Raw genomic sequence first — 27,615 nt, 5'->3', positions numbered from 1 at the left:
AATAAAGTACGAAGATGATGCATTTACAAGGATGTTTATCGCACATTGCGTACCACAGCAAACTAGTAGAAATAACATCAGTGTCCTTAAATAATTAAATAGTTATTGGCTACATATTTTATTCTCCATCTTTAAAACTTAAGACTCTGTGGCCATCAAAAAGATGGAGCAGTTGCTGTCTGGGCGCTGAAAAGGAAAATCTCAAGAATGTATTAAGCATGAAAAATGAGATATGGAGCGAGATCTACTTATGCTCACATACATGTACACATGCATACATGTACACACATATATGTATGAGCAGAGTGTGTGTACATACATACATACTGTATTAGAAAACACAGTGTATGAGTATCATGTGTAAAAACAGAACCCACTGTACTTCTGCTTTTCTATGGATTGTCTTTAGATGCATATTGAGGAAGGCTGGTTAAAGGTGCTGGCCCCGGGGGAGGTGAAGGGGACAGGAGTGTGAGGAAGGAGCACTTTTCTCTAATCCTTCTGTGCCTTTTGAATTCTGTTCACTGAATGTGATGAACTATTCGATAGTAAGCAATTTTATTTAAAAATTTTATCATGGACCGATAAAGGAAGCAGCAACCTTTGATCATGTGTTAGAATGATCAAATAACAAGTCATTCACCTGATGGTTAATAGTGAAAGAAGGCTTACAAGTACAAGGATAAAGAAGAGGAATGCTTAGTACATGAAGATCAAAATAATTCAGTGTTCCACCACATACTTCAAAAATTACTTCGGTACCTTAATTGTACATCACGATAGTGTCATGTATCTATTTTGCGATAGAGTGATAAGCCCCTCCCCCACCCCACTCACCAGTCCACATCACAGATAAGGGCCGACTACCTCATTGATCCCAAACATTTCCTCTGAGAAGCGATCAATGTCCCCTGCCTGGCCATTAAATAGATTTTGAAAAACTCTTCAATCCGTATCAGTCTCATATCCTTATTTAGTTGCTCAAATTTGCCCTCAGCTGGGAATTGTCCAGGCAACTGTGATTCTGTTGTGTTCGCCACTCATTTGAAGGGCCCCATCCATCATCATTTCTAGGCCTTTTCTGATGCAATGTAGCTTGTTCTTTGTCTTTCTTAAAAACTGAATGGCTGTTAAATTATCCATTTATCTTCCTTCAGATTTTCTGTTCAGTTTCTCAGGCCCTCTCAGGGCTGTCTTTTCTACCTTGTTTGCTGACTTTTCATCCCATTTCCCCAGTTCTCCCAGGCATCTTGCTTCACCGTGCTGTCCTTCCAAACAAACTCCCTGGTTCGATCTGCTTTTTGCTTGTTTGAAATCTGCATCACTGCTCAGGTAGACTTCCTTTTCCACTTTGGCCCCTTTAGGGTAGCTCTGAGAACTTTGAGATGGTATGTTTCAAGTTTTCCCTGCAGATAGCAGGGCATACTGGACAAACCATAACGGGAGGGCAAAAATCTCGGGGTCCAAACCAGCTTTGCCCCTGTTACGCTGGGTCACAAGGGACCGTTCAGGCTTTGGCTTTCCCGACCTGCAGATTATGTGCAAGCTCACTTCTAGTCAAGTATCTTCATACCACAACAGCATCTTGTTTCTGTGCAAGTGAGGTGACCCACCAAGGATGTGAGGTTTGTGTCATGTTAAGGACGGCACTCACACTCCCTCAGGGGCAGTGGGAGCCCAGGTTTGGAAGCAGAAGGAGCCTAAGCTCTGCCACTTAATATCTGGGTCTTCTCTCCAGCCTCAGCTTTCACATCTGAAAAGGGGACAGTAGTAATATCTGGCTTGATATCTCTAAGAGGATTAAATCAGGTAATGCTGGGAAAGTCTGGTTCCTGGCACACAGTCAGTGTTCAATGTTGTTATGGACTCGCTACATCTTAGTGAGCCAGGCAGCTTGGCTGTTATCATCCAAATTTACAGCATAGACCACGGAAGCTTAGAGTGGTATTAACAGTAGTAACGATGTATGGAGAGCTTTAACTGACGTTTACTCTTCCCAAAGCATTTCCACCTGCCTCCACTCCATTGGTTCTGACTCTTGGAAAGGTTGATGTTAACAATCATCAATTCCCTTCGCCCCAAGAAGAGAGTCACTTTGCAAGGCAAAAGATGCTTAAAAACTAGCAGAGTGGAGTTACTTTCAGTCGAACCTACAAGCCCATGGTGATCGCCATGAAAAGAAGTCTGAGGACAGCAATATTTAGCTTTTAGGAGTGCAGAGGGCAGATTTGAAAGAGGATAGTTATAAAAACACTCAGCCTCTCCTGGCCTGTCTTAGGTCTCATTTCTGTTTCCCTCTGTCTCTTACTTCTCTGTCGCTCTCTTTCTCCTTTCCTATTTAGTTTTTGGCTGTTCAGAGCGTCGGTAGCACTAAGATTATAGATGACATATTAAGTCAAGGACGTGGAGAATTACTCTTCCTTTTCCATTATTTTATGGTTCTATCTTATCCCTCCCTTTGCTTGTAGGAGGCAGTGGCTCATATGCTGAAACTCCCCCTAATTCACTGGGGCGACTGTGAACAGCAAGCATAACCGCCGCAGTTTCTCAGCCATGAAATAAAGACAGAAATGCTAATGCCCGCCACAGGGCAACTCCGGAATGGCGGGTTATTTCAGGGCACGCTGAAAGCAGCAGATGCGGAGGGAGCGCAAGACCTTCCTAGCGGAACCTACTCTTTCCCGTTCCCCGTACACTGGCAGTGTGGCTCAGGCCGATCCGTGGGGGCTCCAAGCAACTGAGTAACAGTTTGCACGAGGGCGGAGGTGGGTGGCGCTTAGCGTGCACTGGGCACTGCTGCTGAGAAACTGAGACAACGAACGCAAATAAGTATAATGTGCTAACAAAGGAAAAGGCAAAAGGCAAAGGGTCCGCGGGGCTGGAGTATCTACCTCCTGGGAGCAAAGAGAGGTTTACCAGGAGCCTTTCATCTGAACAGATTCCTAAAGTAACAGTAGGGTTTGCTGGGGGAGGAGATGGAAAGGTAGGTGTGGGAGTGATAGCGGGGAGAGCAAAGGCACAGGGTGCGAGCATGCACGCACGTGTGTGTGTGTGTGTGTGTGTGTGTGTGTGTGTGTGTGTGAGAGAGTGTGTGTGTGTGTGTGTGTGTGTGTGTGTGAATGCGTGTGTAACGTCAGTGGTGAAGCACTTTGGGAAATGGCCGGTGGTCAGTTACATCCAGAGCAGAGTGTAGGGAGGAATGAGGAAGAGGTGAGCACAGAAATGTCAAATGTGCCAGCTTAGACTTTTCCCTTTAGGGATGGGGAGGGAGGGTCTGACGGACCCACAACAAAAGTTGCTTTAGGAAGGTAACACTAGTGTTTATTTGGAGGATAAGACTGAGGGGGTAAAACCGGGGAAGGGCTGCTGAGCCTGACAAGGTCTGAGTGGAGGCAGCTGGCTGTGGGGACAGTCAGGAGAGCCCTTCTAGCAGAGGGTCCAGAGGAGGGAGAAAAATCATGATGTGGCAACTAGAAAATAATAACCAGCATTTGGTCTTGTTTTATAACATATTTCTCATCTTATTGAGATACGAGGTTTTTTGAAGTTGGCTTCTTTTTTTTGTATTTACTGTGTATGCTGAATTCCTTTTTGCCTTCATGTTTTTTGATTTGCTTCCAGTCTGTCATAGTGGAGGCTTTTCTGAAACATACTGTGGCCTTTATCTGTTTGCATACTTAAGTGCAAGGCACTGAGAGACCATCCAAGGCAGCGTGCCCAGAGGGGAGGAGAGGCAGGAAAGGCTGTCACTGACTGGTGGGTTTCATTTGAAGGGCGTCTTGTGGGGAGTGGACTCTTTCACTAAGAGCATCCCAAGTGCAAGTACATGAGGATCTTTTCTCTGAGGGCACTGTTTCCCTAACAAGGAATCCCACTTTTCTGCTTCTGGGCACCTGGCTGCTGGTGTCCTGGGTGCAGGGTAGGAGGGCACATGGTGGTCCAGCCAGTATTTCCATAGACTTTTAATTTGAGCCACAGATTCTCCCAATGAGTGCTCTGTGGGAAGAGCTCTCTGGCCTCCTGACTTGACAGCAGTTGCACGGGTGGTTTACCCAACTGTGAAGGTAGTGAGAGGTTCCTGTGATCCCACCTGCCAACTTCTAACCTTTCTGCTTATTTCCAGGCTCATGCCTCAACCTCACTGCTGTGGATCAGATTGTATCCCCCCCAAAAGATATGCTGGTACTTGGAGATGTGACCTTTTTTGGAAATAAAGTCTTCACAGATGGCATCAAGTTAAGATGAAGTCATATTGGATTGGATGAGCTCTAAATCCAATGGCTGGTGTCCTTATATGAAGGTCATGTGTAGACACAGGGACACAGAGACACAGGGGTGAATGTCCCGTGAAGACAGAGGCAGAAATTGGAGTGATGTATTCAGAAGCCAAGGAATGCCAAGGATTTCTGGCAACCACCAGAAGCCAGGAGAAAGGCATGGAACAGACTCTCAGAGTGTCCAGAAGGAATCAACCTTGCTACATCTTGATTTCGGACTTCTCTCCTTCAGAACTGTGAGATATCTGCTGTTGGAAGCCACCCAATTTGTTATTCTTTGTTAGACAACCCTAGGGAACGAATATCCCCCCTCTTGGCTTTACTTGGCGCCTCTGAGTCCTGAGCCTCTCAGAGCTCGTTCTGAAAGACAGATCGGCTCCCTTCCACCTGCAGACATTCGGAGATGTTACTTACTTTCCAGCTTTCGATATTTGAGGAGGTCTTATTTCCTCTCACATTCTGTTGTCCTTGGGAGTTTAAAAAAAATTTTTTTACAGAAATACAAAATCATAATTTCGAATCATACTTAGTAGTATTAAATAAGTCATTAAAATATTGAACAAAGGTGGTCATTTCAGAATTTTCTCTTTTAGTAAAGAAAAAAATTAGGTAGTGACTGAATAAATTAGGACAAGTCAACTGATTGGAATACTAGGCTACTATTGCAAAGGATGACATGAAAATTAAGGTAGGAATGTGGAAACGTGTCAGAACCTTCTGTTAAGAGGCCAAAGCAGGATACTCTAGTATTTCTGGGTAAATCTGGGTTTATGCATGGATAACAGCATAAAGGGGCATCATAGGAAGAAGAGAGGATGAGGTCCTTCTTTCTACTAACAATCTGCTCTCAACGATTCAAGTATTCTGTAAGGCAAAACATTCCCTCTGCCATGTTCCTTATTTCCTCCCGGGTCTTCATAGCAGAATCCTTAAAATCCCCACTTATATGAACAGTTCATTCAAGGATATCTAGGTTTTTTTCTATCATGTTCCTCAAAAGTTTTTCACCCTCTTCTCATTACCCACGAATGTTTATATCTTTAAAAAAGTTCCTCTATTATTGTATTAATGGAATGCTCAGAAGGATGAGGAGATAACCTAATGAGGCCAGTATGCCATATTCTATTGGCAATGTCAACCCACTTTGCCAGTGAAAGCGCAGATCAAGGACAGATTGACATACTTTTGAGAGAGTTTTCTACAGTAACCAGTGAAGCGGAATCCATTAGCCTATTTGTCTTCTAGGAATTGCTCTCCCTGGAATCTCTACTCTGGTCCCTATATCCTCCCCTATGAAGGATGCAGGATTTTACTTTGTAAATGTAGGGCACTACTGGGCAGAATGGAATTGCCTTTTACTTCCTAGGAGCAGTGTAGTGAGAAAAAGCCACAGATGAAGAGAGAGAGAAGACTTGGGACGCGAATTTCTGGTTCTACCCTGTATTCACTGCTTCACTCGAATTAAGTCCATTAGCTTCTTTAGGTTTCACTTTCCTCACATGTTAAACCTAGACCAGTAGATAGTAAAGGATCCAGAATGAAGTATTTTCTTCTTTCACAGTTAAGATCAAATTAAACTGCATATGTAAGAGCACCTTGTAAACACAGTCAGTATCCAGTAAATGTCTGTCTTCTGTCAGGACCATGTGGCTGTCAGGACTTGAACACCAAACTTCTTTTCCAAGTGCTCAGCTGGCAGAAGTCTTTAACTCCATTTTAGACCCTGCCTAAGAGCGTCAACTGTCGGGCTGCCATATTGGTTGGGGCATAAGGTTGAGAGCCTGACTCTCTGGTCACAGCGCCATGGAGCATCTGCTTGCTAGATAAGGCGATGTGCTCCGAGTGATTTATTTAATATTTTTATGGCTGCAGCTCAGAGAATTAAATATAAGAGTGGTGACGGCTGAGCATCCGGATAGTGCCTCCTTGAATCCTCTTAGGAAACATTCAGAGTAGTACAGAAGATTCTGTTTGGCAATAGCATAATAAGAATGCTTTATGGTCATCTCATGCCTCACTTCCCAGGAGCTCAGGCAATGCTGACCTTCCAAATCACACTGAACTGCAGAAATTTCGGAGAGGCACTTACAGTACAAAAAAAAACAATCTTTAAAAGAGGCCTTGATTCATCTCCTGGTGGAAAAAATGGAATTTTCCTTCTCTCGCTCTCTCTTCCTACTTCCCTCTCTCCCTTTCTCTCTCTCTCTTCCTCTTTTCCTGAAGAGATTCAAAGAAGAAAGAGTCATGCAAAGGAAGTAAATCAGCTTTTAAAATATGTTTTGTAGAAAAGCTAGGAAGCAATGGAAGACAGCACTGCAGGCCTTGTGTGGACTTGTGGCTAAGTCATTTTTAGCTTCATGATTTCAAAGCAGAAACACTTTTAAAAAGAGTTATTTATGCTGGTCAGCCAGATAAGGAGAAGTAGATATTATCCTAAATCCTACCTTCAAAAGCCTTATTAGGTAATATATTATCTTTTTTTTTTTTTACCAGATAACAGGATTTTAATATGGATTCATCAGGAAGTTTTGGGTTTATAAAATGCACATGAATAGGACTAGGTCAAGTGCTACTGCATAAAGAATGGGTTTTTATGTTTTAAGTTGTATGAAATGAGACAAATTAAAGTCCATTTTATTTACAAGAAAATGTATATAGAGCTGGTTGCTTTATCAAGCCAAACTCATTTTTGGAGGTGGAAAATTCTCTCTAAAATCGAACATCCTGGCGCATCAGGTATTCAGGAAGGGCTCGGGGATGTGAGCAGGGGTGTGAGACACCTTAACCTGACACGTGCCCTGCTCGACGCAACCAGCGACGTGCACTCGAGTGCCCGTCTGTCAGCTAGCCTCTCTGCCGCTCAGCACATGACGATGGATGCTTGTAGTGCTAACTGTTAGGAGGTGTAGGATCTGGAAACTCTTCTAAGTCAAAGAAGGATTACATTTAATCATGATAGAGTTAGCATGTTTCATTATAATTTCATGAAATCACATTAACGGACACTACAAGGCCTTGATATCCATGTACAGGTGCCAGCTCTCTCTACTAACATGAATATTAAAATAACTAGGGGCACCTGGGTGGCTCAGTCGGTTAAACGTCCGACCCTTGGTTTCGGCTCAGGTCATGATCTCACCATTTGTGGGATCTAGCTCCACATCCATCTGTGCTGTCAGCACAGAGCCTGCTTGGAATTCTCTTTCTCTTTCCTCTTTCTCTCTACCTCTTCCCCTGACTCATGCATATGCTCTCTGTCAAAATAAACAAATAAACATTAAAAAAAATAACTAGAGGACTAGATTTTCTGCCAATGCAGGGTTAGAGAAAATTTCATGTATTTCCGAGTTGAAATTTCAAGTTGAAGCCCTGAAGAATTCATGGCTATAAATGGGCCTTTTTATATTAGAATTAAGGGCCAATTCAACCATGATGAGAACTAACGACTTTCTAAAAAGATATCATAGGCCATATACTTCAGGTTATGAGCAGGGAAAGAAGAGTGCACCCTCGGATGAGAGGTTTTATATATTTATGGATGATAATGTAACATGACGTTGTAACCCTCCTTCACACATTCCACTGCTTATAATTGAATCTGTGGCACTGCGCTCATCATTCACTCCGTTTGTTCATTCATTTGTTCTGCAAACATTTGCGGAACCATTAGAATGTGCTAGGCATGCGCTGGGTGCCAGGAACAGGGTGGTCCAAGAACTGCTGTAACTGGGAAGGGAGCCAGCCGGCCAATCACAATACAGAGTACTACGGGTGGTTTTGGAGAGACAGACGGAGCCCTGCAGAAATGTCGAGGTGAAGGGTTAGGTTTTCCAGGCAGAAAGGAGCAGGAGGGAAGCATAGCAAAGGCAAGGGAAGAGGGGACGAAAGGGCTGTGAGTCCTGTGCTTTGGGGCAAAGGGCGTCTGGATGAGGAAGAGGGTAGGGTGACAGCAGATGAAGCCAAGAGGCAGAGGGCCTCAGCGAAGGTGGCCCTGAAAACCCAAAGTGAGGAATCCGGAAGGGATCTTACAGATGCTGGTAGTACCTGAGGTTTTTAAGCAGGGAGTGCCATGATCCAACCTTTATTTATTTATTTATTTTAAAATTTACTTTCTTTGTTTTGAGAGTTTGTGTGTGTTTGTGTGTGTGTGTGTGTGTGTGTGTGTGTGTGAGAGAGAGAGAGAGAGAGAGAGAAAGAGAGAGAGAGACGGAGAGAGGGAGAGTGGAGGGGAGAGGCAGAGAGGGAGAGAGAGAATCCCAAGCAGTCTCCACACAGTTAGCTCAGAGTCCGGCTTGAACTCACAAACTGTGAGATCATGATCTGAGCCAAGATCAAGAGCCGAATGCTTTACAGATTGAGGGACCTAAGCGCCCCCATGATCCAATATTTTTAAAGAAAGTTCACCTTGCCAAAAGTTTGGAGGACAGGCCATACTGGAGGGGCTTAGAAACTACATAAAACTGATACTTTCAAATGTTTACATTTCTCTTCCATTTGTATTTGACTAATAGTACATGGAAAATGTTGAAGTAAACAGGTCTTACTATCAGCGCTCAGATTTGGGAATAGTGTAAGTGACAAGGACAATATTTTGAACATATTAAGCCAATGTATATTTGTTCTGCTTGGGTCGTCGCGCCTCTGGTTCCCCACCCATTAACTCAGTAGGCTTCCCTCCTGCAGGCAAATGGTGGCTCCGTTAGAAACAGCAAGCTGTCTTCACTCAGCTTTGCGAGAGAATAACACTGAATGCCAGCTTTGTATGGTGAGAGGGGCTTTCTAAATTCCAGAATTCTCCTTTACCTATTAAGAACCAAATCTGGCCAGGTAGATCATGGAGCCTGGCCACAAAGCTCTAGTGTGGACAGCACGGGGGAGACCATGTAAGGGTAGTTTCCATTAGACAAGGAAAAGGAAATCTAACAACTTTCCACTGGGGGGGTTCGGGAGGGGGGAAGAGAGAGAAGAGAAAGAGGGAATGGACAGGGACAGAAAGGGAGGGTGTTGAGAAAGGGAAAATGAGAAGTGAAAGTCTTGGCTCCCTGTTCCTTGGGAGATGAAGCCTGGGGATCAGCGGAGGCCTTTCTATTGAATCTCAGAGCCTGATTCAGGAAAATGCCAGAATTTTCCTAGAACAAGTTGGCACCACCCAAGCGGCTTATTAGAAAGTACTAAGGAAGTTGTATGGACAGCAGGGCGAGGAGAAAGTAGCTGGGAGTTCGTGGGTGGCCCACAGGAGCTGAGCACTCAGGTGAGAAAAGCAGGTGACCAGGTCTGACCAGAAAGCTCCTGGGGACTGGCCACGAGAGGCTCCTACCAGGACCACAGACTTTGGCAGCCAGAGCCAGTGGTCAGGGCCTGCACGATGTGCGTATCACACCCATGGTCACCTAGAGGCCAGCATGGCATCACGCCGAGCTCTGACCAGCCACCTCTCAGTAAACCGAGTGAGACCTAACAGGCAGTAAGTGTGCTTGGGCCCTTCTCCCCAACGCTCACAGATTGCTCACAAGGATGGGGGGCCCCCACTGGTGCCTGGATGGCAGCTGGGGAGAAGACATAGCTCTGACTGGGAACTGTTCACGTTTCAGTCTTCCCAAAGATCTGTTCTAACCAGAAAAATCTGTGATACCTTAACTGTCAAGTTTCAGTACCAGACGCTGCACACCTCTCCTCCCCACACCACCGGGAAAAGGTGGAACCAGATAGATAAATTATAAAGAGTATAGGAAGTTATTTCTCTCACTTTCCTTGAGGTTTTGAGCTATACATGTCATTCCTTATAAAGACAAGTGAGAAACTAGCCCCCACTGTTTCCTCCACTCATCCATAAGAATGCTAAATACTGTAGAGAAAGCATGTCAGAAAACCTATTTGGGTGGTATCCATTTTTTAAAAAAGTATCTGATGCAATTATTGTTCTCTGTATCCACATTCCATTCTGTGCAGAGAAGATGATGTTATAATCTAACTAGTCACTCTAGTAGCTCATTACTTATTCTTTTTTAAGAAGTTGGACAGAAAGCATGAGCTATCTGGGGAATATTAAGTTGTGTTTAAAGAACTTTTACAGGTGTCCAGAAAAATTGTCTTGGCACTTTCCATCCACTTTTCCAATTTACCAATTCTAATTCCTAGTCTTTACAATCTCAGTTATAAAGATTCTTTTCTCCCTCCCTCCAGAGAGCTTATTAATTGTATTCATTGCAAAAGTATTTTCCAAAATGACTATTACAAGTGAAGGCAGAAAAAAGGTCAAAATTACTGTAATCAAAACATCAGAGGCCCAGTCTGTTGCAGGAACCCCATGGCATTTTAATAAAGAGGCAATACTCTTGCAGAACTATACAGGGAATTATTCCGGCTAGATCCTGTCCAGGTCAAGCCCTTTTGAAATATCTGTGAAAAAAAAATCCACCCCAAAATCAAGAATCTGTATGGATGGGCTGCAAATGCAATCGTGTTCATAGTAACAGTTAAATCCCTCAATCCTTAATGACAGAAGATTTATAATGCCTCTATGCATCATTGAGATTCTAGGTACACTGAGGTTTGATTAAGTCAAGAATGAAAACAAAGAGCAAAAACTGAGCTCCCGATTGCTAAGAGAAGCTCAGTGTGATGCTGTCACATCAGGCTTTCTGTTTATCCCTAAGGCTGGTGCAGCAATGGCTTCAAAGTTTGATGGTGTCTTTTTTTTCTTTTTCTTCTCTCTTTCTTTATATTTTTTTCTCCCTCCAAAGATGTTGAGCAGCAGGCTAATGGGTCCCAGCAGGGTGCAAAGACAGCAGAAAGCACGGGAATCAGATGTCAATGTGTTCCTCCAAGATACCCTGCTAGGACGCTGCTAACTGACTGGGCTTTAGTCTTCTCTTGGGGCACACGCTCTGATGGGTCCCTGCCCACTCTTGACTTCCTATCTGCTTCCTGATTAACATGCTGTCACAGATAAATCATGACTTCTGCCTGTTAGGACCATTTTCTAAAGAAAAGTTTGGAGCCATCAGATTAAAAAGACAAGCAAGTTCTGGAGAGTTACATACTTCCATGTAAATATGAGTGTTGCACCTCCCTATGATGTAACTATCTGCCGATCTGGGAGTGTGCTCTGCATGCTCCTTCCCTGTGCACAGCTTTGTTTATATATTTGTATATATTTTCTGGCAGCCACTGCTAATCAATCACTAGCTTACTTAGGTAACTTCCTAATGAATAGATTTTAGGAGGATTGGAGGAGTTAACCTGCTTTTCCTTCAACACAGGCCCCATTTGGAAGTTGAAGTTGTCTCAGAGAGAAGAGTTTCAGTTTCACCCTTCAGGTGCTGAAGACTAGCGATAATCTACCCTTGGCTTGGAGGAAGGACAAAACTCCACAAACTGGAGTGAAAGAGGAAAGTGCGTGAACTATTTTGAAATTTGACATGCACAGCTTTTCAAAACCATAAAGTGAAACCACTTCACCCAAAGTCAATAAAGTCAAAAAACTGTACTAAAACCATATTTGTATCTATCACTCTGCTCTCTCTCCACCCTGCTACTAAACTCTGTCTGCACTCCACATTCGGGCCTCCAGCCCAGTGCTCTGGTGAGCTGCCACTCCCGCTAGAGGCTGCTCTCCACGCTGCTCCCCTGCACGGGATCCCAGCTCTCTCCATCAGTATCTGCCTCAGGCTCTACCTGAGATTTCCAGCCACCTACACCGCTCCACCTTGGGGTAAGGGCCCTGGCCATGAACATTCTTTGTCTCATCTGTACTATTTTGTATCCCTTTTCCCCTGTGCTCAGACTGACCCAGCAAGGACACCCTGGACTTCTGCAGTGTATATAATTCAGACCAGGGCATTTCAGATCAATCCCTTTTTAGGATTCTGGCCACCTGCATACTTTCCCATCTGCTTTCTGTCTTCTCAGACTCTTTACTACCGCACTTTCATGTTCAAAACCTCAATCTGGCCTTTTGGCAACAACCTGAGTCCCCGCAGACATTTGCTTCAGTGACTAGTGTCATGCCAGTGACTTCTCTTGCTTGGTGAGCTATTCCTCAAGGTCTTGTATCTTTACACTAATGGTGATTCTTGTCCACTGACCGATTCCATTTCAGTTCTGGAGCGCAACAGTGAACATCAGATTGCCCAGTTAAACATTGGACAACACCCGCTCCCCCAAATGCGTGAGATGGAACAAAGCAGGGACTCTCAGAGAGGATACTTAAAATCACTCAGCAAAGTTTCAGTTTGAGGGCTTTTTGAAAAACTGGTTTCAAAGACTTATAAAGGATTTACAAATAAAATCTGTGTTAGTTTAAAAAATAACTGATGATAAGATGTTTAAAAAACTGAACATGATTTTCATGCTTTGTTAATTAAGAAGACAGCAGCAGAAATGAACATGAACCTAAATTTTTAAAAAATTAATTAATTTGCTATTTATTTTGAGAGAGACAGAGACAGCATGAAAGGGGAAGGGCAGAGAGAGGGAGAAAGAGAAAAGTCCAAACAGGCTCCGTGCTATTAGTGCAGAGAATGATACGGGGCTTGAACCCATGAAACTATGAGATCATGACCTGAGCTGAAACCAAGATTCGGACACTTAACCGACTGAGCCACCCAGGAGCCCCTGAACATGAACTTTATAAACAACTCCTTCCACATTCCTCTTTACAATGCCATGATTCTCTTGTTAGTAAGAAAAGATTGTGGAAGAAATATCCAGTAGAGGTACAATGGGTGGTGGAAAGACCACTGCACCAAAACCAAGGCCACGGATGTGCGGGATACAGCTCTTACTTGGTGGGGATGTCACTTAAAATTTCTCTGTTAGTTTTCTCTGGATAAAAATAGCAAGTATATCTAACCTCACAGATAGGTAGTAAAGTAAAGCAGATGTGGAAAATCAGGAATGATAGACAATGTGATGTGGTAATACTATTCCCTAAATTCTGGAAAGTGCTTTTTTCAGTTTCACTTCAAGTAGTTGCCTTTTTAACCTGGAGATTTCATAGAATTTAATAGGAAGTATAAAATAAATCCAAATGATTGTGAATCAGTCCCCAAACAATGGAAAATCCCATGAGAATCCTTCCCAGCATTTATTATAACCAATCACGTAGGACGTGTGGACTTTGGTCCACTCCAAAGAAGCTTTGCAAACTAATACTGAAAATTTATCAGCCCCACAATTACAAGTCTTCATCCTCCTAAGCTTTACCCGGTGTAAAAGGAATTTATTAATTCCAAAAATTCATCCCATTTATTGCCTCAGTGGGCACAGGAAACTGAATAAATCACAAATAATTCAACATGGGTAGTCAAGGTGAATTTAGGAAAGCAAGATACATCTGACCCACCAGCTGTGGGCTTCACACCCGGGGGCCCAGCTTACGCGGAGACACCAGAGAGCAAGGGCAGGCAGAGCAGACAAGAAGGAAAGAACGTTAAGGATCCTCTTTAATAAAGTGTACATCACTCCTGATTTTTTCACCCAATTTTCCATTATTAAACAAAAGAGTATTATGTGCCATTTATAGCTAAAATAATGTACTTAAGATTATTTTAAAACTTTGATTTTATGCTACCATGTATTTAATGGCTTATGTAAAATGAAGATATGAATTTTGTTTTTTTGGTGTTTATAGTCATTAAAAAGTTTCATTTCCATCTTCAAGACAGTATTCTAGGATTTTTTTTTTTTTTTTAGTGTAATGTGACAGGGCTCAGCAGCTCCTAAAAGTGCTGAAAACGAAGTGGTAGATAAGCCTGAAACTTAATGGTTGTGAGAGGTCCTTAAAAACCAATACTGTGTTTTTAATGGAGTTACACAGAGTGAGAAACTAACTAGGTTTTGCTTTCCCTGCGTGTGTTTCTCGCTTTGAAGTTGGAAAAGCAGCTCAGTCTGATTGAGCGAGGTAGGGGGTAAAGACCTCGCCAGGTTTTACACATGAAAGCAAACGCTTAGTGGTAGAATTAAAAGCCAATGTACACTAAACCCTTAGTGTTAACTGACGCAGATACTAATCTGTACTCAAAAAGTGGAGTGTGAACATTCAAAGCCCATGACACTTGTCTCCTTGCCAGAAGCAGGGTCTCAACCACCAGGCAGCAGCATTTGTCACATGCATCTTGGAGAGAGGCAGAGCTTCCCAATGGAAGGTTCTTTCAAACCTCTGTGGCCCAGACCATGCGGTCAGGACAGAAGATCATGTGTCATGGTTTCATGGAACTCTTGTGACTTGCAGGATATTAATAAAAGTAAAAGAAAACTTGTAAAACAAAAATGAAAAAGATTTCTACAGTCAAATGTTTGAGAAATTTGGAACTGATCAAGGCTGAACATGTTTCTTTCCTGAAGGACTCCTCTGAGCCTTCAGGTTCCCTAGTTGTTGGGCCTGAGCCTCTCTTTGAAGGGATATGTGTTAGGCTAATCGCTTATTACTTGTGCTCCATCGAGCACAGCTTGGAAAATACTAAGATAACATAGTTTTAATCCTGGTTTATAGATTGGGGCATCAAGGCCCATGGAAATCATGTCCTAAAAGGCTAACCCAGGTCTCTGGCCTACTCGCACCAATTTTCCCTAGGAGATGGTCAGAAATCTGAGAAAAGATTGACCACAACCAGAATTCTTAGCGACACACTTACCCTGGAAGTGTCTCCTAAAACTAACCCTTCTGAAAGTACATGCACTCTTCTTTCTTGGCTCAGTCAGGACACGCAGTGCCGCCCACCCCCCCAATCCCGAGTACCTGGTACAAAGGCATGCAGATGCTATCAATCCACTCCAATTGCAACCGAGGCAGTTCATCTTTCCGGTTCCGGTCGAAAATAGCCTGGAATGAGTGGGGTGGGGCGAGAAGCTTGCTTTATTATTCTGGAGTATTTTATAGGTGCTTTGTCAAACACTTTGCCACAATGATCCAATTTTTACCAACTGAACACTTCACAAATCACAATGAATCTTTACATGGACTTTCTTTTCCTTTATTTGTGATGAGAAGGGAAGTATTTTCACCTCTTTTTATGAGATTTATAAGCGAATTTATTTGAACTTTATAGCATGCAACTCCTTGGGGCCAAAATCTGTCTTCAGATATGGGTAACAGCCACTAAATCAAGTCATCAGGTCACTGGGAATTGGGTACAAGTCAAGGGGAAGGGGATAGGTTTTATTGCCACAAAAATAATGCAGGCTTTTATTTTGATAGTGAAAGAAGGTGAGATAGATGAGAAAAGATCCTGAAAAGCAGTTTCATTTTAAACCCAAACTATTTACTTAAAATTTTCAGGGTGGGGTGTTGGTTTGACAACTCTGTGCTTTTTGAGAAGCTTTTGTCATTAATAGTTTCCTACATTTTATCTGTCATTGGATGGATGATGGTGGCAGGTACCCGTTCTCTCCTCATTCCAGCCTTTATATTTCATGATATTACAATGGTTAGAAAATTTAGGTATATTTTTTGAGAAAAAGAAGTGACATAAATCTATGGGCAGATATAAAAAGGGAAATGATCGGTTGGAACTGGGGGCTAACAGGGATTCTTGAACAAACCCTGCCAGTAAAACCTGTCTTTGCTATCAAGGAATAAGGCCCAGGTCTGAGAAGCGACCTTTCCCTACATTCCTGTCTTAGAATAGGTTTGGTCTTTCCTCTACAGTGACATCCACATCATTTCGGCATTCACACAGGTCATGAAGGCAGATCCAGGGCTTTCCATTGGTCTGGAGATGTTGCACAATCCAGCATCCTTCAGACTTATGAGTGGAGGTGAGAGAAGGTAGGACAGAAATCACCAGCTGCCATGGCTCACAAGAAGGCTGCTGCCGAGGGAAATATCTCCAAATATCTCCAATAAAATCTCCAATCAGAGAAGGTCACTGACTCCCACAGGTTCTTCTCATCCTTGTCTTACAACATGAAAAGTGAAATACCAGGAAAAGAGGACTAGGATCTGGAGAAGAATGAAATGTGCTGGAGGAAGGTATAGTTCTTGTGAACTTAAGGAGTCTTTGTCCAAAAGTTCCTTTAAAAATATTATTCTGGGGGCTCCTGGGTGGCTCAGCTGGTTTAGTGTCTGACCTCGGCTCAGGTCAGGAGCTCACAGCTCGTGGATTCAAGCCCTGCACCGGGCTCTGCACTGACAGCTCAGAGCCTGGAGCCTGCTTTCGATTCTATGTCTCCATCTCTCTCTGCCCTCCCCCACTCATGCTCCCTCTCCATCTCAAAAATAAACAATAAAAAATATTATTCTGTTATCTATTCTTCAGCTCTCATTGCTCTCTGAAATTTCCATATTTACTTAATTATCGCTTTTGGTGTGTAGAATTGTTTTTTTTTTTTTAGGCTCAGAGTCAGTGGTTTTTAGTATATTCACAATTAGTTGTGCAACCATTACTACAATCAATTTTAGGACCATTTTTGTCACCCCACAAGGAAATCTCATATTAGCAGTCACTCCTCATCTCCCCCAAGTCCCTAGCCTTAGGCAGCCACAGATCTGTTTTCTGTTTGTATAGATCTGGTTATGCTGCACATTCATGGAATCGTATGATGTGTGGTCTTTTGTGACCAGCTTCTTTCACTGAGCATGACGTTTTTGAGGTTCATTCCTGTAGCATGCATCAGCACTTCATCCCCTTCACAGCCAAATGACATTCCATTGCATAGATACACTGTATTTAATTTATCCATTCATCAGATCATGGGAATTTGGGTTGTTCCCACTTTTTGGCTATTATAAATGAAGTGAACATTTATGTACAAGTTTTCACGAGGTGTACGTTTCATTTCTCTTGGGGATATAACCAGAGGCAGAATTGCTGGGCCATGTGCCAACGTTTAATGTTTTTGTGAACTGTCCAACTGTTTTCCAAAGCAGCTGCATCATTTTACGTTCCCACCAGCAGTGTGGGAAGTTCCAGTTTCTCCACATCCTCACCAACACTTGTTTTTGTCTGTCTTTTTAATTATAGCTAGTCCCTGTGAAGTGATATCTCACTGTGGTTCTAGCTTGCATTTCCCTGATGACTAATGATTTTGAGCATCTTTTCATGTGCTTATTGGCCATTTATATATATTCTTTGGAGAAATATGTATTCAGATTACTTGCCCTTTTTAAAAACTGGGTTTTCTTTCTATGAGTTGTAATAGCTCCCTATATAATCTAGATACCAGGCTTATATCAGATAATTTCCAAATAATTTATTCTATATTGTAGGCTGTCTTTTCATTTTCTTGATAGTGTCCTTTAAGATGCAAAGTTTTAAATTTTAATGAAGTCCAATTTATATGGTTTTAGCTCTTACATTTAGGTCTATGATCCATTTTGAGATTATTCTGAGGTTTGGTGTGAGGTAGGGATCTAGTGTCATTCATTTGCATGTGGTTATCCTGCTATCCCTACACTATTTGAGAAGACTATCCACCCCCCACTGAATTGTCTTAGCATTCTGTTGACAATCAGTTGACCATCACTGTAAAAGTTTATTTCTAGACTCGTCACTTCTCAAATGTTTTTGAGTGAGTGTGAGCACATTGATTGTCCTATGCTTTCCTTTTACAGACTTTTGCATTTTATAATTGACTATGAGTGATTCCTTATTTTTAATGTCTATGCCTACCATCAGTTGATGGCCTTCCTCATGGCTGGATGCACAGTGCCCAGCTTCATGCTCGGCACCTGGAGGCGCTCGAGCTTGTTTTACTGACTGACTCATTGCTTCCACTATTAACACTTTGGCTGTGATCTAGATTCACCTTTGTCTTCAGAAAGTTACCCTGATGACCTTTAGGGCCATGATGCCAGATGGGGGGGGGCTCCCAGACCATTTTCTCCCTAAATATCAAGGAATAAAAGACACAGCTGGTGTTTCCTCTGCGTGCATGCATTTCCAGGCATCTTTGGAAAAAGAATAATGAGAAATACCCCTGCCACAGCAGCCAGGAGACTGTCACCAGCAATGCTGAGTAGCCTTTTGTGAGGAGAGAGTAGCATTTAGCACAGTGTTTCACCACAAAATTAACTTCATTTGTGTGCTCAGGGAACGCCTTACCTGAGCGGACAAAGCCTTAGTGCTGCGTCAAAGCGCCTGCCGGCTCGCCGATGCCAGTAACCCACGCATATTTTCTTCCTGTTTAATTAAATGCCCTGTGGTATCGCTACATTATAAACCTTTCAGACGATGCCCCTGAAACAGTTTTTTTTTTTTTAAGTGGAGGAAAGCTTTAATTTGAAAATAGAGATGTAGCTGTGAGGAATTTGGGTTGTGTACGTTAAGTATGTATCCCAGTCTAGTCTCATGGCCAAATCTGTTGACACCACCAAAAAAGAATAAAGGGATGTTTGGAACCAGTATAAGTAGATACTGCTTTGGAAACTAAAACTCAGGGTGAGCTTTTAAGCCTATGGAGTCTTCTGACCTTTTATAGGTAGGCAACAAAGTAAGAATAGTCAAATTAGTTAGGACTGTGAGGTCTGACTTCAGACAGGTGAAGCTGTTTGACTAGGCGCTAGAGTTGCTGCTTTTCCTTGCTTGTAAATGCTAGCAAGGAAAGGTGTCCTTAACCTTGAAGATCTTGCAAGAATCTCCAAATGTTCAGAACTCGGTTGACTTAAATCCTCATAAACAGACATTCTTGACAATTGACACATTCCTTGTGCCCTAATGAATCTACTAATGAGCCTAACTGAATCTTCTGCACCATGCCAACTTTACAGTACTTTGTACCATTCTTCGAGTCATGAGGTGATGATTTGTAGCTACCTATTCTTTAAGAATGAAGAGGCAGCCCTCCTTGTGGCTGGTGACTGATGCATTTGTGTCTTTTGTCTTGTCTGAGTAAAAACAGCATCGTCCTGAGCCTACGGTAAGCATTCTCAAATAATAACTGAAAGAATGAATCCAATAAAAACAGCATTTCAGTCAACAGAACCTAATTCCACAAGTGAGATGTTTCATTTTGCAAATAGAAGAAAGAAACCAGAGACTTGAAATGATCTGGGTTTGGGATTTTGGAAAGTCCAAAAATGGAAAATAAAAACCAGGACGTCCGTTATTTACTGCAGCTGTCTGTCCTATGCTCCTCAAGGCTGGACAGCCTGCCTTTACCTTTTATCCATATTTCTCTTCCGAGATAACTACTGACCACTTATGTAATGCCAGCACCGGGCTTTGAGCTGCTCCGGTGCCAATCTGCACTTCCTCCCTTGTGCCTACTTGTCCTACCATGTGAGCTCAGGAAATGCTTGTTAAGTAGCTCACCACTCTTAATTAGAAACCTGGGAATAGAACTGTTTAGCATCTAAGTTTAATTAAAGTTTTAAACTTTCAGGAGTGCTTTCTTAAATCCACTCTTCATCTTTCCCACTATCAGGGTGTGATTCAGAGTTATATCTGAAAATGTCATTCCAAAGGCTAAATGCATCACAGTAAAAGGATGGGCTTACTGAAGGAGTGAGTTTGAGTTCTGATCTCTCCCGATCTCCTTGTTCAAAGAACTCACTGGTTACAAGTTCAGCCACCTGGAACATATAAATATGTAATTTATGGTTATGTGTAATTTATCATAAGACTCAGAAGTTATTTCTGCCTTATGTTTATAGTGATTATCTTCAACATAGATAATCATTTAAAAAGCTTTTGAAGGAGTGCATTAACCTCTTCTGTTTCAACATATTATACAACTTAATCAATGAAACTGATTTCCTTTCAATCAGAAGACTGTGTGCAGGGTATTTTTAGGTGCATGATGATCTCTGACAGTACAGATCCATATTCGAGATGAGGCACAGGGTTGCCACCTTCAAAGTAGAAAATGTTCTTATTATAGAAAAATGAGACAAATAATACCCATAATAATTTTTATTTCTATATTACATAGAAGCCCAACCTTTGGTTGTTTCAGCCTTGATTCTTTACTTTGCTGCATACTTTTATCTTAGCTTGGTTTCAAACTCCTTAACTGCCTCACCCAACCAGCTAAGGGGCAGGACTAATGCTAGAGTCACTGTTCATACCAGTTTTTGTTTTGTTTTGCTTTGTTTTTACAGTGTGTCCTGATACAGTTTGAAGAATGTTGATTTGGTCTTCAGGCTGTCTTAAGCTACGTACTAAAAGTATGAATTTATGGTAGATTCCAGTTGGCACAAGCAAATGGTAGAGCTTTTTCCAAAATAAGGACTACTATTTTTTTCACTTTTCATCTATTAGTATGGATGATTGGAAGTTGATGATTGATCATTGTTAAGCTACAGAGAAGCTTCTCTAAGCCCCGTGCTTCTAATGATAGCTTATGGGAAGCATAATGATGTAACAGATAAGTGGTAAACAGGTATTTTCAGCAACACTATGGAACAAGATCTAGGAAATCTCTGAGATGAAGTAGCTGGACTTATAAAATCTGGAAGAGCAGAAAACAAGATTTCAGAAAAGCTGAAGGCAAGAAGGTCTAGGTCCCCAGACCAGTTTTCCCTTTATTCCAGGCTCCTATGAAGATGAGATACTTAGGTCTGGAAAAGGCTAGAATGGCTTAATTTTGGTCAAGTGGACAGAATTAAGATGATTTACCTAAGTGTATCTCTCAAGAGATGGTGCCCACCATAAATCATAACTATTGATAAAACATCTCTATTGCTTACACACACACGCGCGCGCACACACACACGTGTGCATGCACCAACACACACCCACGCACACCCTGATAATATCAAGTATGTAGCTCATATGTAAAGAAATAAAATCTATAGTCAGGTCAGATTTTAAACATTTCTAATAAGGAATTTGAGTACCTTTAAAAAAATTAATAGCATTGGGGTGCCTGGGTGGCTCAGTTGGTTAAGCATCTGACTTCAGCTCAGGTCATGATCTCACGGTTTGTGGGTTTGAGCCCCGTGTCAGGCTCTGTGCTGACAGCTAGCTCAGAGCCTGGAGCCTGTCTTTGGATTCTGTGTCTCTCTATCTCTGACTCTCCCCTGATCATGCTGTCTCTCTCTCTCTCAAAAATAAATAAAAACGTTAAAAAATTTAAAAAATTTTAATAGCATAAAATTAGTTGGAGCTGGCTCAATTGTTCTAGGGCCTGATTCACTTCTCTCTCTAGTCTCTGCCACATTAGCACTCCAGGCCTCTCTTCCTGTCTCTGGCCTTCCTTTAAAAAAGAAATGGTCCCCTAAGGGCCTGGCCTCATTTATTCAGTCCCCAGAATACTCCCTCAGATTGCTCTGAGGTGGGTCTTTTGCACTAAAGAATACAAATGTGCACATCAGGTCACCCCAAAGTAGGAGTCCTGCACAGGTCTATTGCCCCTGGAAAGCAAAGAAATTAAAACAAAATCCTGTCCTTGATCTTTCTAAAGTGGTCCTGGGTATCTCCCCTGTGTTTCTTTCACAGTTCAGCTTGTACCGCTGTTTCATTTGTACTTAAAAACCCAATCAGGAACATTCAGTGGCTCCTGATTGAATTTTTTATTAAAGAAGGAAATTGAGATGCTAATCAGGCCTTGGGGTGTCACTGGGGAAACCCACATGCTTAGAGTCATGTTTGTGAGGAAGTAAAACTGGAATAGACACCAGTATAAAAAACATTTTGCAGGAAATGTTAAAAATATCAACCTCTAAAAAATAAGAAATACATTTGTATTTTTAAAAGAAGCTTCTATTGTTTTTGTCCAAATGTTTCCTAAAATCATAGCAATAAATATGCTTTTGAAAATGTTTTAACCTATTCAATTTGGAGCCAAACACAAATGAGATCACCAGTTTAGAGTTGTGACATGACTTCTGATGCAAATGTTTGGAAAAACATGGTTTTGTGCTTTATTTCCCCAACTCTTAGGTTTCTGCACTGATCAGCAGAACTTCATATTCTAAAAATAAAATTCTAATTACATCAGTGACCAAGGAACCACCTTCAAGTGGCCAGTGGGCCTCCCAAGTTGGTCTACAGTATCAATGCAGAAACTTTTTTCTTCTTAAGTACTTTGTCCTGTCCCTTTCCTGCTCCCAAGTGGGCTACTGCTCCCTCAGTTGTCAACATGCATTTCACTGGGGTTTCTGAAAGTTCCGGCACATCATACCTCACCCCATTCTCTTTCCAAACTTCTCAGTTTTCTTCCTGGTCCCCTGAACTTTCTTCTGCTCTATACTCTTCCGCTCAGAGAGGCCACCCCACTACTACACTGTTCCCCAATACCTGGAAGATACCTACCTCTTCTCTGATCCAGACTTTACTAGAGGGGAGGCTTCCCACACTGGGGAAGTGAAGGATGGGCAGAGATGTAGAAATAAGCCACTTAACCACGCAAATTTTTCCCTTTGTATATAACTTCAAATGTGTCACACTAAAATGAAAACCAAAGTTCAATCGGAAGAAAGCTGTTTATTGGAGGAAAATTTTATAGGAAATCTGCATTGCACTGTGATAGGAATAAGAAATAAACTTTTCTTTGAGTAAAGCAACTGAAATTTGAGAATATTCATTATTTGCTATTACTGCAGCAAAGCCTAGCCTAGTTTTGCCTAACACACACAAAAAAAATGGTATGGAAATGAGGTGCTTTCTTTTTAGAAAGAAAAAGAAAGAAGAAAAATAAAAAGAGCCTAAAATATGTGGCATCAGCTTGCAGGCTAGGTACATATAATACAGTGAGGAAACGGTTGTTAGAGGACATAAGAATGATGACCCATGTTACACGGTGCCAGATTTTTTGTACAATTCTCATTGAAATAAAGCTAATAATATAGCTAATGAATTTATAGCCTTAGGGGAAGAGATTGGAAAGCAAAATGTTAGTAGCTTGTGAGGATTGCTATAGACTGTGTTTTGCTAAGTATTATAAGAAGTGAGCTCCAAAAAGTATTGGCAAGTTTATAACCAGGAATGAAAGGGAATAGAGAGGGTCACAAATTCAGAGTCTTCATCTTCAGGGATAGAAGATAAAGCTGCTTTTTAATCCCAAACTATAAAAACAAAAATTGAGATATATTTTGAATGACAAAGGCTGATCAAGACTCAGCCTTACAACAAGAATCAAAGGTTCGGCCAGTTCCCCCACCGTTAGAACCTGAGTGAATTAGGCGGTACACAGTCTATCCCTTCAATTGGACAAAATGGCCCAGGGAAATGATTTTGCTACATGGTTCTCCCACTGGCACCTGTTAGACCCCAAATACTCCCTCATGAAAGAGGAAAAAAGAAGTACATTTCTTTGTTCTTGAATACATGGAATCCAAGAGATAGATCAGATCTAAGAAGTCTGTCTAGAATGGAACTGTGGATGTGGTTATTGGCAAATGGAAATGACTAGGATCAAAGAAATAAGAAGCTGACTAAACATTTAAGAGAGTTTGGTGCCCCAAACCCCCTAAGACTGTGACTACTCAACGCAAGCCTTGAGTCCTCAACCTACTTTAGGTCAGAAACAGGCTGGGAAAACTGCCTGGCTATTGGATATAGCCAAGGAAGACAGTGGAAAAGGAATAATGTCCCAGGGTAGAGCTAAGGGCCATGGACAGCGATGTATAGGGAGCATCTCCCAGAGAATCAGGGTCTACCACAGAGTGGATGGCCCCCCAGTGAATGCCCAGTGGGATTTTGGAATTGCCAAATATTGGCCATCTCTTTCCTTTCTGAATGGGAGTGTTAAAATAAGTATTTTGTGGTTTGAGTGTACATCAGATGCTGCATTTGGGGTGTGTAGTTTGCATCCAGACCTGATGTAGAGACTGGCATAGATCACCCAGAGATCCTAGACGTGAGCTTGGTACCATGACTCTTGGAACATTTGGTCATCTCCCTTGGGGAGAGGATGAGTATATTTTGCCCGAGGGAGGAGAGTGAATCACAGTTTTGGTGATTAGAAGGGCAAACTGTGGTAGTCACATTTTCATCAACTATTTCTGGCTTTCTACATTCTGGGCACAGGCAAGGATTATACTTCCTGGCTGGGTGGGGTCTTGTGACAAATTCTGGCTGATGAATTTCTGGGGAGGGGCATTTACTTGCCAGTGTAAGACATGATCCAGATGGTAGCTGTTCCTTCAGCTGCACTCCAAAATGAGGAACAGTGCCAGCTGACCGGGAGGTTCATGTTCACAAGCAGTGTGTTGTGTTAAGCAACTGAGGCTGAGGGCTAACAGCCCATTCTGCTGACAGACTGGCATCATTTCAAAATGGCAATTGGTATATCTGGTATGAGCAGGAGTAAAGTACTGTAAAGATTGAAGGCTTTGGAGGCTAATCTGTCAGGATCGGAATACTTAGCTCTATCATTTACTCAATGTATCACCTCAAGCTACTTATCTTTTCTAGGCTTCATTTTTCCCACTTTCACTTAGACGGTGAAATAGGGATAATCACCGTCTAAGTTTCCCAGGGTTTCCAGAAATGACCACAAACTTGGTGGCTTAAAGCAATAAGGAATCTATTCTCGCATAGTTCTGGAGGTTAGCAGGTCAACATCAGTTCACTGGACAGAAATCAAAGTGTTGCCAAGGCGAAGCTTTCTCTGGAGCCTCTTGGGGAGAATCTGTCTTTTGCGTCTTCTAGTTTCTCACAGTGACCAGCTCTCCCTTGCTTGTGGGCACATCACTCTACTCTCTGCCTTGTCTTCACATTCCCTTCTCCTATTCTGAACATGTAATCTCCCCGTGTCTCTCTCTCTCAGGAGGACACCTGTCATTGAATGCAGGGCTTGCCTGGATAATTCAGGATAATGATGGCCCCAAACTTAATCACATCTGGGAAGAGCATTTTTCTTTCTAAGGCAATGTCTACAGGCTCCAGAAAATTAGCATCCAATACTTTTGGGCTACCATTATTCAGCCTGCTAGAGTAGCTACACCTCAATCAAAGTTGGAGGGGGCTTTGAGGATTAAATGATACATATAAAGCAGTCATTTAAAATTAGATATTTAGTCAATCAATATTAGTTATTTATTATATGAATCTATTTTCCCTAAAACATTGAGACTTAAGATACCAAGTTACTGTTTTAGACCTCACACAGTAGGTGTGCCACATGAAAATTAAAAAAAGAGGTTGATCTCCGAATACTAATAGTAATCAAGGATCTTAAATTGTGGGTTACTGGCTTGAAACCTGTTCTTGCTCTAAACTAACACTTTTAGCAGTGAGACCAGACAGGTTGGTAAAGGCATGATGTTTTTGGTACAAATCAACTTTAGATATTGCACACATTGGCCAAAGTGATCCGATCTCCAAATAGTCTTTAAATAAAAAGAAAAATAAAATTTCCTTTTGACCTCCTTGGTTTGCTTCTTTTCTCTCTTTTTTTCTCAGATGAGAAAAAAGTGGACTTTGTGCTAAAACACAATTACCTACTTAGGAACACTATTTTTGAAACTCTTGCCTTAAGAAAGGGTCAATGCATTATTTGGATTTAGAGCGTTAACAAAATCTTAGAGCCAGAAATACTATTACTCAGTGGAAGCACATTAAAGAAAGGCTGTGCAATAAACTGTGTCGTGCCCAAGCCTCCCGCTATTTTTTACACCATGTTAATACTGATGCAAATTGACTAGGGTTTCAGTGCCTGGGAGTCGGGGCTCTGGGAACACTGTCCCCCCACCCCCCTCCCTCCCGCAGTCCCTCCTCTGCTGAGCCCTGCCATTAATCACCACTTGCCTGTCTCGAGATCTCCCATGGTTTGGTCACGGCTCCAAGGTCACAGGCTGTCATTAACATTGATCTGAAAAAGAGAACCAAACAAAACGGCCTGAATAATCTTTTGTTGCATTCCTAAACAATCCTGTCCTGGATACATAAATAAATAAAATGGGACTAAGGCCAACTCACATGTCTTTCCCTCAACAAGGGAAGCACTGTTTACAGTGCCATGTTTAGCATCTCCGTCATGTGGCCACACCGCTTAGGAAGACAAAGCTCGCACACACCCTCGGGTGCCCTTTTGTTTCGTCTGCAGCCGATCAAGGAAGGCAGAGCACGACTTTCTCTATACCTGAGCTAAGCGAGCTCTGCCTAAATCTCTAATGGGTGAATGGACAATGCTTTTTACTCTTAACTATCAGCAAGGGAATCAGTATATGATGCCCCATACATAGCTGATAAATCTTTTTACTAACTTATCACTGATTGATGGGAATGGATGGAAACCTAGAGCAAAGAGGCAAGGCGCTCACCCCGCAGGAGCTCCTTCATTTCCACCTGCTCTCCGGAGCTAAGATTTACTGAGCGAGCCACAGTGTTTCACTCCCGTTTATTACCTGCCTGCAACCATGTCTTATAAGCATTATGAAGAAGAAACATATTCAGCTATAGCTTTCGTTAACGTGAGCACATAAGACAGCACAGGGACATCTGAACCAGGGTTTTTGAGGGGCAGATTTCTACTGAGTTCGACTGGAATTCATCCAACCATGGATATAAGAACACAGGGAACAATTTAGATTGTGGATAGCTCTGGTGCTTATAATTTCATGTGGTGGGAAGTGGGAAAAACAAGGCACACGCTTTGTCCCAAATTTGCTTTCTTTGTACTAAAACCATTGGTATGCGATGAAAAGCAGGGAAGGACTGGAGTCGGGAGACCACATCTTGGTTGGACCCTTTTGGAAGAAAGAGGTGTGTTGTCAGAGGTCAGAGGGCTGCCCTTCTGTCGGGTGTCAACATTTCATCCCCTGCCAGACTCCAATGCCTTGGAAACATGTCTGCTTCCCAGATGGCAGAGCCTGCCTAGCCGGTAGTGGGGTTTGCAGTCACCTCCCCAGGAAACCCCTCCAGGGCACAGGGCGGAGTGGCTGGTAACAATAGGTCGTTCAAAGCACCACCAGGCAGAAGCCGCCTGTCTTAAGTACTAAGCAGAGCAACACACCAGTGCGCTCTTCATACTTGAGCTTTTGTAACAAGCACTCTAGGTGTGCCTGCTTCTGTGCTAAGTGCTTTGCCAACTAACTACTAACTAAATGAATCTTCTGAAACCGGTGGTAGGGGCCATTATTCCTATTTTTAAATGTGTTTTTAAAAATTTATTTAATATTTATTTACTTTGAGAGAGAGAAAGAGAGAGCACATAAGAGAGCAAGGTGGGGTATGGGTAAGGGGCAGTGAGAGAGGGAGAGAGAGAAAATCCCAAGCAGGCTTCACACTGTCAGCACAGACCCCAATGTAGGACTCAAACCCACAAACTCAGATCATGATCTGAGCCCAATCCAAGAGCTGGATGTTTAACTGACTGAACCATCCAGGTGCCCCAAGTACGGGGCATCATTCCTATTTCACAGAGAGGTAAATGGAAGCATGGAAAGATTAAGTTGCTTTCCCAAAGCGAGTAAGGAGTCAGGATCCTGTGATGATCACAAAGATACCAG

At 42.3% G+C, this 27,615-nt stretch overlaps 1 protein-coding gene across 1 annotated transcript in view; it reads right to left on the bottom strand.

Annotated features, from left to right (window-relative positions):
* Window positions 1-27,615, bottom strand: part of PDE11A (phosphodiesterase 11A) — a 350,510-nt gene that overhangs the window by 17,472 nt on the left and 305,423 nt on the right. Inside the window, exons 17-19 of the mRNA XM_029934333.1 lie at window positions 25,913-25,976; window positions 19,717-19,791; window positions 15,019-15,102 (exon numbers count right to left, since the gene is read on the bottom strand). Coding sequence (XP_029790193.1) covers window positions 15,019-15,102; window positions 19,717-19,791; window positions 25,913-25,976 — 223 coding nt within the window. The remainder of the gene's footprint in view (window positions 1-15,018; window positions 15,103-19,716; window positions 19,792-25,912; window positions 25,977-27,615) is intronic.

The sequence above is a fragment of the Suricata suricatta genome, chromosome 3, assembly GCF_006229205.1.
Source record: "Suricata suricatta isolate VVHF042 chromosome 3, meerkat_22Aug2017_6uvM2_HiC, whole genome shotgun sequence".
Taxonomy (NCBI): Eukaryota; Metazoa; Chordata; class Mammalia; order Carnivora; family Herpestidae; genus Suricata; species Suricata suricatta.
This window is presented reverse-complemented; position numbering and strand designations above follow the sequence as displayed.